This window comes from Tiliqua scincoides, chromosome 2 (assembly GCF_035046505.1).
Source record: "Tiliqua scincoides isolate rTilSci1 chromosome 2, rTilSci1.hap2, whole genome shotgun sequence".
NCBI classification, from domain to species: Eukaryota; Metazoa; Chordata; class Lepidosauria; order Squamata; family Scincidae; genus Tiliqua; species Tiliqua scincoides.
The window spans coordinates 28954402-28968782 of record NC_089822.1 but is presented as its reverse complement, the minus strand read 5'-3'; the positions used below and the strand labels follow the sequence as shown (position 1 = coordinate 28968782).

Genomic DNA, 14381 nt, shown 5'->3' with positions numbered 1-14381 from the left:
AGAAGGAGAAGCTGGAAGGGCATGGCAGAGAGACTGAAAAACTCTGCTGCACTCACTGCCTTCTCCTCTTGCCATGTGATTTTGGTGGCTTAGAACCCAGAAGTAATTGTCGGTTATGTCATCATGTCACTGCCAATTCCTTTCACATTGTCACAGTCAGGGGATGACGCAGGGGATGTCTTTGCAGCCCCCATACTATTACAAGTTGGACTGCTCTAAATTGATCTATAGTTCTGGAGATTATCCTTGTGCAGTGTGGAACTAAATACTATTACTGCGCATTTTCCTAAGGAAGCACTATTAATACAGCCCCTGCAGAAAACTACACCAGCAAAAACTATCTGGAGATATTTCCAACAAAGGCACCAGCTCTACACTGAAGAGTCACAGCTCTATTATTATTATTAACAGTATTTATATACTGCTTTTCAACGGAAAGTTCACAAAGTGGTTTACAGAGAAAATCAAACGAACAACTAAGGGCTCACTGTCCCCAAAGGGCTCACAATCTACGAGCTCTCGTAAAAAGATGCAAAAGAACACCAGCAGACAGTCACTAGAAAAGACACTGCTGGGGTGAGGAGGACCAGTTACTCTCCCCTTGCTAAATAAAAGAAGATCACCCACTTAACAAGTGCCTCTTATCCAGTTAGTAGGGGCTACCATATGGTAAGCCATATGCTTTGAATACAGAAGGGCAAGTTCAGTCCCTGGCATTTCCAGTTGCAAGATTCTCAAGACTAAGAAAGACCCTTGACTAAGATCAAGGAGAACTGCAGTTAGTGAATGCAAACAATACTAGGCTAAATTGACTGACTCAAGTGAAGCTGCCGTACTATGTTTCAGAGTCAAAGGGAAGTACATAAGAAGAGTCTTGCTGGATCAGGCCAAAGGACCATATAGTCCAGCTTCCTGCATCTTACAGTGGCCCACCAGATGCCTGGCTACCCACAGCACCCAAGCTCGGTGGCTCCGTGGAGGGCTGCCGCCAGAACCTGCGCCTCCTGCGCTACCACAGGAGGCTCCTCGGGAGAAGGGGACATTTGTCCCCTTCCCCCAAGTAAGGTAAGCAGCCCTGCAATGGAGCTATCTCTTTAGCGCCAACCAAAAGGTCGGCGCTAAAGTAAAGACACTCGTGTAGGGTGCGCAGCCCTGCACGAGTGCCCTGGATCCTGCGGAGCACAGCTCCGCGGATCCGCCTCTCTCCCTCCCCCAGCACGCCTCCCGCCCGCCCCCGCCGGCCTCCTGCCTCCCCGGAACGCCTCCCCCATGCCCCTGGCCATGACCCCGCCTCCCGTTCCACAGCCCAGCGGTCCAGGAAACCGCCAAACCGTGGAACATAGGCCACCGGCCGGCGCTGGGTTAGCTCCAGAGGGAGCCCGGCAGTGAGTCCCACAAACGTGCCTTATTGCACATTTGTGCCTGTGGTCTGCGGCACAGAGTTGTGCTGCGGACCACAGGATTGGGCTCTCAGAAAGCACACAAGACAACAAGATATCTGCACCCTGGTGCAACTCCCTTGCACCTGGCATTTAGAGACAGCCTACTTCCAAAAACAGGAGTTTACATATACCCATCATGGTTTGTAACGTGCTATGGACTTTTCCTCTATCGATCTGCCCAGTTCCCCTCTTACAGGCAACTAGGCCAGGTGCCATCACAGCATCCTGTGGCAAGGAGATCCACATTTTAATTATATGCTACATAATTATGTATTTCCTTTTGTCTGTTCTAACCCTCCTCACTCAATTTTAGTAGATCTTCCTGATTCTTGTGGTGTATCCACTCTATCTTTTTGCCTCCATCCTATTCCTAGACGCTGCTCAGGGCCAGCCTAAGACATTTTCCTGACTCAAGGCCTAATCCTGGACTGGACCATTGCTGGGTATGATCTCCAGCACTGGTATAGGGTGTCACAAACATACCATAAGATGTGGGGTCAGCACCATAGAGTCAGCGCCAGCAAAGCACTAGTCAGCGCTTAGTGCTGGTCAGATGCCACCTGGAGCTAGAGCTCCAGGTAGCAGTGAGGGCCTTGGGGGTGGGGGCTGGCATTCCGGGGTTGAGGGAGGGAGGAGTAGGTCAAGGAACCAGAGTGGGATGGGATGAGACTGGTGGAGCTCTGCTCTGCCACATCCTGAACTCCATGTCAGACCAGAAGGCAGGACACGAAGTCTCTGCAGTCTGTGCCAGCAAAACAGCCGGCACAGATTTGAAAAGCCCCACTGCGGAGCTTGGGGCTTTCATCAGGGGAAGGGAACAAGAGTCTCCTTCCCCTGAGGAGACCTCTGGCTGCCTCAGCGTTGCCACTGGATGCAGCAGTGGCCGTTTTGAACTGTCAAGTGACTGTACTGCACCAGCTTAGAGATGGATACCAGGGCACACTTCTTGGATGGCATACCATTCAAGCAGCACACCCAAAAATAAGGGTGCTCCTGCAGTCAAGTCAGTCCCTATTCTTATCTGAAGAAAATAATTCCAGCCATCTTTGTAGCTTCTACAGTTAATGGAAATCAGAGGTAAACAATTCTGCAGTTTTCAGAATTTTCTCTTTCAGGAACTTCCTCAAACCCCATTTTAGAAACAGCTGTGATCTGTTCTAAAATACAGCTACAGCTGTTATCAAGTGCATCTGTGGGTCTCTCATATGAAGTGTGAGAGAGACTGAAGTTCTAACATTTCTATGAACTTTATTGTCTAATCGGCAAAGACATCTTTCCATCAGCAAGTCAACTCTGATGCTTACATGAGAAATGCCTGCAACTGGTGAGTAATCTAATAATGTGTTCATTTTCTAACTGAATGAATGAGAACAACAGATCCACCAACATCAGGAGCAGGCAGAGAAGGAACAGGATAACAATCAAAATTCAGTTTACCTCTTGGACTCCCTAATCTGTAGAAAAGCAGTAATTATTTCTGGCTATACTCTATTCAGCAATAAAATGAACAGAAGCTCTTGAATCTTCAGTAGGATGGAATTGCTGCAACAAGTTAAAATACTCAAAAGTAGGTAAGAGTTCTAACAAAGAACACTCTTGCAACAAACAACTCATTTGCATTCTCTCATTCGAAGCTGCCAAATACTCAAATTGCAGAGAGCAATCATCTTTGCCTTCATGCAAACAATTACACTTTGTGTTGGCTTGTCCTACTCTTCTGTTTTCAAAGAGAAACACAGAATGAAACATTTGGCACTACTGAAATACACACTGTTTGGGATCTTTCATAAATACTATAAACTGTTTCTGGAACTGTGCATGAATATCTTAATGGAGTTTTAAAATACATTAAATATAATGCTAGAGTGAAACATAAATTGGGCAAATGATAGGGCCAAATGTGTTGTTATGGTTTCTCCTTCCAAATTTCCATAAAATCCAAATTCACATGTGGGTTTTTTTTTTCTGGTAACAGCAATTCAGCTAGACACTGTCCCCCTAATTCCCTTTAGCAACTGATACAAGTTTTACACTTCCCTTTTCTTAATATCAACATTGAAGGCCATCCTTTGTGTACCATTGTTAGCTATTTCTACTTGCTGTACAAGAGAACAGGCAGCCCAATTCTATCCTGCACCAGTGCTGTGGGATCATAAGGTCCACATAGTATCCAGCTCTGGTTAGGAGCAGGCTGGAAGTCTCCAAGAGCTAAGGGCATATTACCCTGTTGTTGAGCCCCTGCCTGCCCAATGGAGCTATTTGAATCTGCACCAGCTAAATTGCAGGCACAAATCCGAGAAGCCCGTGTCAGGGAAAAGGGCTTGGAAGGGGGAATAGGATATGGCAGAGGCCTCTACCAACAATGCTGCCCCCACCTGGGCCTGATCCTCCCCCTCTGCCCTTCCCCCACCCCATTATTCCCCTCCCCATCCTCCCCCCAACCCCAGTGCTGCTTGAAGTAGCTCCTACTTGCTCCACAGCATCGGATTTGGCACAGGCACGACAGTGTAGGCCTTTCCAGTGCCCCTTACTTGCACAGTACTGCAAATATGCTTTATGGCATGTTTGTAACACCCTATGCCAGCACAGTTGCCGCTATGCAGGTGTAGCTGGTGATTAGGGTTGGGTTGATAGTCTTTTCTGCAGTGGTGCCTAGTGTTGCTTTTGTGATCGAGCAAATCCTTGATCTAGGCTGGTATTTGGAGAGCCCTGGGTTGGTCACAGATTAGTAGACCAGTCCAGGATTTATACTGGGCTAAAGGGGCAGGGAGGATTTTATGTGAACAGCAGTCTGTTTGTGGCCATCTGTAGAGAAAGAATCTCAGCAATGAATCACATCTTTTGTTAAGACAATTCTGCTTACTAGACTCATTTTCAAGAGTTCTTGGCACTCTACTATAACAAGATTACTCACTGGCCCTGGGAAGCCCTGTCTGGCTCCATCTTGGATTTTCTGTAGAATAGTTAAGAAAAATTTATCCCACCAGATTCTTGACGTTCAACTGATACTCCTCTGTTGTGGAGAAGTTTCTCTGTTGCTGCACCTACCCTGTGGAACTCTCATCCTTGGAAACACCATCCCCCAATCAGTGTTTTAGCACTGACAGAAGATATTCTCATTTCAACAGGTTTTCTAAGACCATATCTGGTAAAATACCCAACACCCAAGGAGGTGTCCCCTTGAACACCTAAGGGGAAAAGTGGAGTGTAATTTTATGTGGCTGCAGATGTGTCCCCTGATGCAGTTCTTGAATGTTTTAATTATTTCAATGAGTTTCACATTTTATACTTTCTTAAACAGGGCTTGTTAGCCACTTTGAATATTTTATACAGAATGAAGTACAAAATAAATTGAAATTAAATCAACAAAACAAAACTTGAGTTACTTACATGCTTTTCCATTTCTTCTCCTACTGTCTTTGACATCATGACACAACAGATAAGAGTCACCAGTATGAAGTATAGTGCATACATAAAGCGGGTGCTGGTTGATTGCTTTATTTTAGGACAGCATGAGCAGCAGAGTGAACATGCAGCAGTACCACAGCAACAGGCCAACTAGGAGAAATAAAAATAGTCAATGTAACCATATTTTCAAATTACAGTCTGCAGTAAGTGCCACAAGTCAGAGAGATGATCCAACCGCATAAAGGACTTTTGCGTGTCCAGGAGGATTTGGGCATTTTGGAAAAGGACCAAATCCCATTGCAGCTGTATGGCTTTTGAAACACTTACCACCACCAAGTTCCAATGGTGGTTTAAGGATAATGAGAGAAGCGGCACCTTCTAGCTTAGAAATTACTGTGTTGCAATTAGGTCAGTGGTTCCCAAACTGTGAGCCATGGCTCCCCGGGGAGCTGTGGAAACCAGCCAGGGAAGCCAGTGACTTCTCGGGAAAACCTGCCACCCTATACAATGTATAGCTCGAATGGGGAGTTGTGGCTAGTGGCCCAGTAGGTCAAGGGAGCCACCAGTTGAAAAGGTTTGGGAACCAGCATATTAAGTGACGGAGCTATGTGCACAATTCTCTGGATTTTGGTCTCTTTAACACTTGCAAGGTTAAGCTATAACCAATTAGGGTTCCTGCACCACCTTAATCAGCTACTGCTGCCCATGTGCACATGCCTGTAAGCATCCCTCCCACAGAAGAAGGACTGGTGAACAAGCAAGAATGTTTCTGTTCGCCTTTCCCTTTATTTAAAAAGCACATGCTGCACAGCCTCCTCTATATGTGACAATTCTGTCTGAAATGAATGGGCACTGCTTGTGTTCATTTTAATCAGAAGTGGGGCAGAGCGGGAGAACACATGGGGGAGTTAACATGGCGGGCTGAACTTTCCTGCTTGGGAAAGCACCAGGAGACTTAAACCCAGCTGCTGTTGACAGCTTGCAGCCAAGGTCTTCCCTGGATCAAAGGGATAACAAGAGATTACTCTTCGGAGGTGGCTCCTTTTGGGGGGTACCTCTGGCGAAGGCTGGGGAACCCCTCTTTAATTTGAGCAATGGAAGAGAAGGACAGACATCTAGCTCGGGTCTTCAGTGGTGAGACAAAGCCTGACCATTCCCCCGAAATTTATTACTTTCGTTTTGGCAAGTTGCAGAGAAATATTGTCAAGATTTATAGAAGTTGTTTGGACATTCAAGATAAGACTGCTAATTAAAGGAGCTTGAAACAATTTTAATGAGATGAAACTCTTATTGGTCAGAAGGAATGAAATGCTGAGAATGTGTGCAGCAGGCATGGTGACGCGGAGATGAGTTTCAAAAGTTTTTAACGGCAGAATGGTCTCCAAGTGCTTTATTAGGATGTTTTTCTACTGATTAATGGCTTTTTATTGACTTTAATGATTACGATATCTAGGGTGTTTATATTTTATTTTTATGTGCTATGTCATAGCTTACAAAATTTGAGTATATGAACTATAGAATGGAAGAACTTTATTTCAAAACCACAGAGTGTACAACCATAGAGTTCTTGAATTGTTTGAATTAGAAATGATATCCGCTGGTGAAAACTGGAATGAAGAGCCAATACTGTGGAGCAACCAAAAGAACAAACTAAACAGTCAAGATTACTAATACAGACTCCGAAGAGAGAACTTAGTGTGGAATTTCTGGAATACCTGTTTCAGCAGTTTCAGGATAAAATTGAATTAAAAATAGACTCAGTTGAACAAGAACTTAAAGACCTGAAATTCGAATTGAGACAAGATATGGCTCAGCTGGAAGAATTTGTTAAACATATTAAACAAGAGACACAGGAGATCCAGAACAGGGTCAGTATCACTGATTGTAGAATGGAAGTCCTGAGTTCAGTACAAGAGAAAACATTGGATATGACATTTTTGATGGAACAAGCAAATAAAGAAAAAACATTGAAACTTAGGGTCTCATCAAAGAATTTGGGAGAAGATTTGAGACAACGAATGGTACAGGTTCTAGCTTGGTATTTACAAATAGATGAACAAATCATTGGTTCAGAAGCTGATCAGGTTTATAGACAACAAAAAATCTACTGGTTGGATACAGTTCAAAAGGCAAGAGACTTTATGCAGAAATTTAAAGGAGGTTTTAAGAGGACAAGAGGGAAGATTAGAAGATATACAACAGGATCAATGTTAGGAGGAAGAGGTTTTGATGGATAAAACTTACAATTGTTATTAAAGACAAGTCAGTAAAAACTTTTATGGATAACTGGAAACCATTCATGGACTTACTGCACACTGAGGGGAAGATGGGCTAAATACCCTAGGGATTTGATGAGTAGATAGGGGAGTTAATTTTCATGTTTCTCATGGAGGGTTGAGCCTCCATTTGCCTGAAGATAACATCTGAAGGTCACCAGTTCGAGGCCACCGGCACCGTGCGACCTTGAAGCAGTTGACAAGCTGAGCTGAGCTATTCCATCTGCTCTGAGCGTGGGAGGATGGAGGCCAGAATGTGTGGCCAGATCAAGAAAGAAACACCTGAATGTTGTGGTTTCTTGAAAGATAGAAACCTTCTTTCAAATTGTAAAAATCCCTACGGGGATTTAAAAATTGCCTGCCTATGTAAACCGCCTTGAATAAAGTCTAAGGAGAAATCTGAGGACCAAGAAAGGCAGTATAGAAATACATGTATTATTATTATTATTATTTTTCTTCTTCTGTGGATAATGTAATTTTTAGTTAGTCTAGACGAGAGGTCTCCAAACCCCAGCCCGGAGGCCAGATGCGGCCTGCAGCAAGCCTCTTTCCGGCCCGCGGCCAACCTCTTGTCCTCTGAAAGCCTCTGGCCCACTCAACTAAACATGACCAGAACTGTGCTCTGATTGCGTTTGGAGTGTGTTCTGAGGGCCAGAGAGGTTGAACGAATAAGCCCATTTGTTCATTTATTAACTCATCTAAGTTCCATCTCTAATTTATTGATTTAAATTCTATATTTAATTTTTTTTTTCCGGCCCTCCACACCACGCCAGATATTTGATGCAGCCCTCTGGCCAAAAAGTTTGGAGACCCCTGGTCTAGACTGTTTAAGATCTGATAATTAATTGTTTTTTGTATGATTTTGTAGTAGAATAAAGAAATGTAGTTCGATATAATGGGCTAAATAATCTATGGATTTGATGAGTAGATAGGGGGTTTAAGTTTTATGTGTTTTTTTCAATTTTTTGTGTTGAAAATGTATTTTTCAATAAGTGTAGATTTTAAGAATTGATAACAAACTTTTTGTATGATTTTATAGTAGAGCAAAGAAATGTAGTTTGAGATTTTGCATTTGCCACACAACCTGTAATATCTTTATTTTTTAATTTTTTTGATTGTATTTGTAATATAATTAAGAAAACTAAATAAAAGAAACATAGTTGGAAAAAAAAGATGAGGGACAGAGCAGGAGGCTGCATGCAGTGATCGTTGCAAGTATCAAGTCGGCAGGGAGAAGTGATTTGGAATCATAATAGCTTTTTCCCCCTTCTTCTTTCTCCAACAGAGATGAGGGAGAAGGAGGCTGCTGCAATTTTCTCTTCCAATATGCTCTCAGCAAGTTGAAAGAGGATTGGCATGCCCACTGGAGTGGTAGCCTAAACAGGATGCTGGACAGATAAGCTGGAGGCTTCTTCATTCTTCGCCCTCTGGTGTTATTGCTCCACATGAACATTTCAGTTGGCCTCATGTATGGGCCTGCCTAGGAACAAAGCATGATTGCATGGCCTCTCAACCATAAACGTTCTAGAAGAAGAATAGAGTTTGTAGCAGGAAAATGACATACACATGTTATTATAACATAAAGGTAACTTACTACCAAGGTATGATTTTGTCTGGAAGCAGCTGCCTACTGCATGAGATGTAAGAACCTCAGAGTTCTACAGAATCATGTGATAGGATAAAAAAAACTAGCAGGAAATATGAAGTTGCATGCACTGGATGACAAGGCATTTAATTAAGAACAGCCTTGCTGGATCAGAAAAAGCAAGAGTGTTAAATGTAAGGCCTGTGTGTCAGATGCTGTTTATCTTTAAGAGCTGGAAGCTCTTTATCTGCTCCCCTATGGTAATTGGGCTTCCACAGAGTTGTTCTTTTAGCAGAGTGCTTCTGCTAAAGCTATGGAAGGAGGCCTCAGAAGGCAAGGAACACCTGGGGGAAGGGGCAGACCAAGACAGGAACGGAGAGGTAGCAGAGGTTGCTGGAAGAACTCAATTATCACGTGGCCACCCTTTAAGCAGCGCCACTTTTGCCAAGGTGTCACTTTGCAAACCACCATCAGCTGCTGAGCTGCAAAGTGATGTCACTATGGCAGATGCAGCACTGCTGAAAGGGTGGCTTGCGTGATAACTGGGCTCCCCCACACCTTGAAAATATGATCAAGATTTGCACATTTTCTCTCCTTCCGTTTGCAGCTAATAAGTTTCGATGTGAGAACAAAATGCTTATTTCTGGTTGTCAGCTGCTTAATGACACCACTTCCTGCTTTATGATGTCACTTCTGACACTGAGCAGGCACCATGAATGCTATTTGGCCCACTAGATGAAATGAGTTTGACACCCCTGAGATAAAGAGTCTATCTCAGGAGCAAGACACATGTCCCTGAGAAGTTTATAAAGCACAGCACAATAGAGAAAAGCTATCCTTCATCGCTTGTGCCCATTGCTGTAAATCAGAGCTAATTTGGCAACCACAAAGAAGTGCTCTGTGGAAGAGGATAAAAGATGCAAATAATTTTCAGAATGGCACTTTCCATGTACAGAAGTTTTTATGCCTTTAAAATGCATTATGAAAGACGGAACCACTGATGGCTTCCCTGGCCTTCATACTGCATTTTAAAAGCATAAAAAGTCAATTCTAGTTTTACAGGAAAAAACCACCAGAGGGTGCACAGGAGCTGAGGGGGGAGCACTGCATCAGTGGAACCGCAGATAAGTAAAACTATGGATACGGGATCAGCAGATATGGGGGTCCTCCTGTATGTTAATTCTGAACAGACATTGTTTAGGAAAACAATAACAATGATTCCCAAACTGCGTTCCGCAGCACACTCACAGGGGCACCACGTGGCCTCTTCTTAATGGGCTGAAATAGCATGAGAATTGTGTGAGGTCTCACAAAATCTCACACAATGGTGCTACCATTGCAGCAGTAAGTTTGGGAACAACTGCCATAAATGAATCCCAAATTATTTAGGTCAAAGATATTTCCAATATTTTGCTGATGGACAAGTTTACTAAATATGGACATAACATTGGACACAAGTTCGATAATGCCAGGCACCTTTGTGAATAATTTGTTACTTTTTAATCCTACAGAACAGGACATATAGAACAGTTTCAAGAAAGAAATGTACCTTCCATCGCTGATTTGAAAGCATAAGTCTTGTTTTATATATTTAAACACGGGGAAATCAAAATTGTAATATATATATATTCCCAGTGTTTTTACATTGTGATATATCTTATGAGAAAAAAAGACACACAACGGGATGGATTTTTATGCATTTGACACAGAAAGACAATCGCTTTCTTGTACAATCAATCTACTTAATACCAATTAACTTGCGCCTCCATCAGACAATGCTGAAGGCCAAAGCTTACAACTCAGGCCTTCCATGTTTGAGAATAAAGCTTTCCCTCATTCTTTAATCAACAAAACTTCCACCAATTCCAATTATTTACTCAATGAAAACAAAAACTCAGAAGCTTGCCCTGACTACACACAATGTTAACCGTGCAGCAACTGACTGAAAGGCACTACTGAACCATTCTTAATTCACCACATACTGTTGAGCATTGGAGATGAATGGAATAGGGAAGAACCCGACCTGCTCTACAAAAGAGTTCTGTTTCATTCAACAAACAACATGAGGCAAAGGACTTGAGAAAACATTGCTGAATACCTTCAGGCCCACTGGGTGCATATATTATGAGGAAAAATACAAAATTAAAACCAATATATATAATGTCATGGAGTTTGACACATGCACTTTTTAAAGTGAGGAGGAGACGATATCAGAACGCACTATCTCTTGCATTTCAAGGTATTTTTAAAAAGGCTATGCAATACTGTAATTCTATCCCAGTTAGTATCAAAGAAACAATTTAAATGAATGTTTTTGTAAGGATTCACGCAAATTAAGAAATACTAAAACTTTAAGTATAAGCTTGAATAGATAATTTATGAATGTTAAGGGATACAGGTAGAGAATACCAATGAATTTCAGGATATGAAAGCAAGAGCCCTTTTACACAATTCTGAATGTTGAGATACTATTAAAATGCCATTTCCGTTTTTAGATTTGGATGAGAGCCCAAGGAAAGTTCTGCCCTTGATCTGAAACAATGGTTTAAGGCTCTAGACAGACTGCTCTGGCCTCCCTAAATGACATCCCTAATGAACTGGGCAAGAGAAATAAAAGACACAATACAAAAGTTTGTAAGTCAGGTTTCCTATCACAAGCTCTATCTAAGCAACCCTTTGTTTTTAATACAAATGAAATCACCATTTTAAAAATGCATTTTTTTCTAATAATTGCTTTACATGGTTAAACTGCATATAAGTGATAAAAAGGATGCTACAGTTGCCCCTCATCTTATGTGAGGGCATGTTTCAAATTCAGACAATAAAGCCATATACCCAAAAAATTATGCTGAAAAATCCCTTACATTGGAAATACATACACTGTCTAAAATTATGAGAGGTTGAAACTGAGACAGACAGAGGGAACAGCAGCTTCTTTCTGTAATCTCATGTGCACTGTCAGGCATGTATTAAGTAAGCAGAACGGTGGGATGGAATCACCTGCATGATTTAGACTTTTTTCTCTCTCTTTTTGCTTGTTTGCTGACTGGATGAAGTTGGATTTGCACAAGGCAACCATGTATAAGACGAGAGGTGACGGTGTTTGAACAGATGAATTCATTCGTTTGTGGGTTGTGGTCGGGGAAGTTTGAGGAACCCCTGAACTACAACATTTACTTGGATTAGCAACAATAAGATGCAAAGTACATAAATCGCTGCATATTTTGATGAGAAATTTTGCATATTTTGATGAGAGATACAGGCCTTGTATGCTGCTTGAGCTCTCCTCTTTTCCTCAATGACTGGTGTCAACTCCTCAGAGTGGGCTTCAAACCAGTCTGCCGCCTTGTTGGTCTTCTTGCCGAATATGGACAAGGCGGTGTTGTAAACGGTATTCTTGAAATGTTCCCGGATTGGCCTTTTCAGCCACACTAGACGCTGTGCCAGAACCACCTTTCAGAGCGCGATACCATAGTCTTTCGAGACTGAAGGTTGCCAATACAATACAATTGATGAGAAAAAACGCCTAAATCTGATATGCATAGCATTCTTCTGGTACACACAGAAAAACAAACAACATGCACAGTCACACATTAAGTAAAGGCAACATACCACCCAAATGCAAGGCAGCTTCAAACTTAGACACTCTTCATCAGGTGAGACAAAAAGCACACTGTCCTTATCTCTATGACACAACTGACAAAGACACTTTCCCTCTTCACAAGGGAGAGAGATGAAGCGATTCAGATATCCACTTTTAACAGCTGTGTCACATGCCATTCTGTCTTTACAGTGGAAGGAAGACGGGTGTCTGCTCCGTCACCTCACGAAGACTTCAACTGGCCTCGCAAATGCACTTGGACAGGCAAAGCTTCTGAAGGCTGGCTTTAGCCCATACTGCTATCAGGCAAAAGGACACTTCAAATTGTTCTACATGTAGGTCTTACACAATGGGCCCTCAGTATCCATGGGGGAAATGTTCCAGGACCCTCTCCCCATGGATGATGAATTCTGCGAATAGTGAAATCTGCTGGGAGGGATGAGCTGCCCTGGCAAACTGGATGTGCCTTTCTGAAACCTCCAGGAGACTTTCTGAAGCCCAGAGAGGCCATACACAACCACCCTGTGCCTAAGAAGGCCTCCTGGGTGCATCTGGAAAGCATTTCCAGTTGTGTCTGGGAGGTCTCTGAGGCTCTCCAGCTGCAGGCTCAGTGTCTGCATATATTCAAATCTGTAGGTGTAGAGCCCAAGGATAAGGTGGGTCCACTGTAATGTTATGCAGTTTATATGCATTGAAGGCCTGCCACAAAAGATTAGGCAAAGGTTCACTGCAGAATTTAGATTGTTACACTTTGCAGTGGCATGGCACAATTTTGTCTAATCTGTGTTGGGAGCCGCAGTACAGAAACCTGTGAAGTGATTTAAGGCTGCTGCTACACAGCAAGTTGAATGTACAGATAAGTCAGTGGTTCCTAAACTTAAACTGGTTCCTGGAATCAGGTGGTCCCAGGTTCTTCCTGGCTGAGCCAGGCGCTGCCATCTTGGATCTCATGAGATTCTGCAAGATCCAAGATGGCGGTGTCTGGAAGAACAGGTAGGAGGGATGACTGAAGACATCCCACAACACCCCTGTGAGTGTGCCGTGATGCCCTAAAGCATTGCTACACACATCTTGGAAATCCCTGAGATAAGCTCTTGTAGTGTTTTTATGATGTACTATGGAAGTCACTGGATATTCACGCTGTCAGAGGAGGCCAAAGTTAACTGTGTAATCTGCAATAGAAGTGAATTTACTAAATTTTTGGAGATACAATATTCATAGAATAGCCCAGTGGTTCTCATACATTTAGCACTGGGACCCACTTTTTAGAATGAAAATCTATCAGGACCCACCAGAAGTGATGTCATGACCAGAAGTGACATCATCAAGCAAGAAAATGTTTAACAATCCTAGGCTGCAATCCTACCCACACTTAACCAGGAGTAAGTTCCCATTTACTATCATTGTTAAAAGAATATACCTAATAGTTTGTTAATAGTAAGGTCTGTAACATCTCCTCCAATGCAGTCACATACCATGGTAGCATCAAGTCTAAGATATTAAAAATAAAATATTGAAATGAATGGGGATCTACCTGAAATTGGCTTGTGACCCAGTTAGTGGGTCCCGACCCACAGTTTGAGAAACACTGGAATTAGCCCATTTGTATCTGACCGTGCTACTTTTTGGAGACAGAAACATTTTGAAACACGTTTATACTACAATAAATGTTGCAGTATGACAGCATTTCCCAGCACTATGGCCTGTGTTACCACCCTCCCCAGGTTGCAAGTGCAACAGGCAGAAGTAACTTTCAGTAACATCTTTGAAAGTTACTTCCAGGTTCAGAGACTGCAATGTGATACTATAAATAGCAGTAAGAGGTTCATGGCTGGTGGGTGGGCTTTTTCAAGTACACATAAACTGCACGCAGGAGCTCAGTCTGCCGAACCTCCTACCACACTGCTTTTCGGTTGTGGTCTCACTGTCAGCTGGTGTTTGCCATACTGCCCCTGGGAGCCATGCTTCACAGATTGAGGATCTCTGCAGCATGAGAAGAAAGTCACACATTCAACGTCTCTCTTTTCTGTCAAATGAACACAAACTGAAATTCTGTCCTAAGGCTTCTT

The 14381-nt window shown here is 42.8% G+C and overlaps 1 protein-coding gene across 2 annotated transcripts in view; it reads right to left on the bottom strand.

Annotated features, from left to right (window-relative positions):
• Positions 1-14381, bottom strand: part of SERINC5 (serine incorporator 5) — a 58602-nt gene that overhangs the window by 29477 nt on the left and 14744 nt on the right. For both annotated transcript variants that reach the window (XM_066617182.1, XM_066617183.1), the window contains exon 2: positions 4833-5000. In XM_066617182.1, the coding sequence (XP_066473279.1) occupies positions 4833-5000 (168 nt within the window). The remainder of the gene's footprint in view (positions 1-4832; positions 5001-14381) is intronic.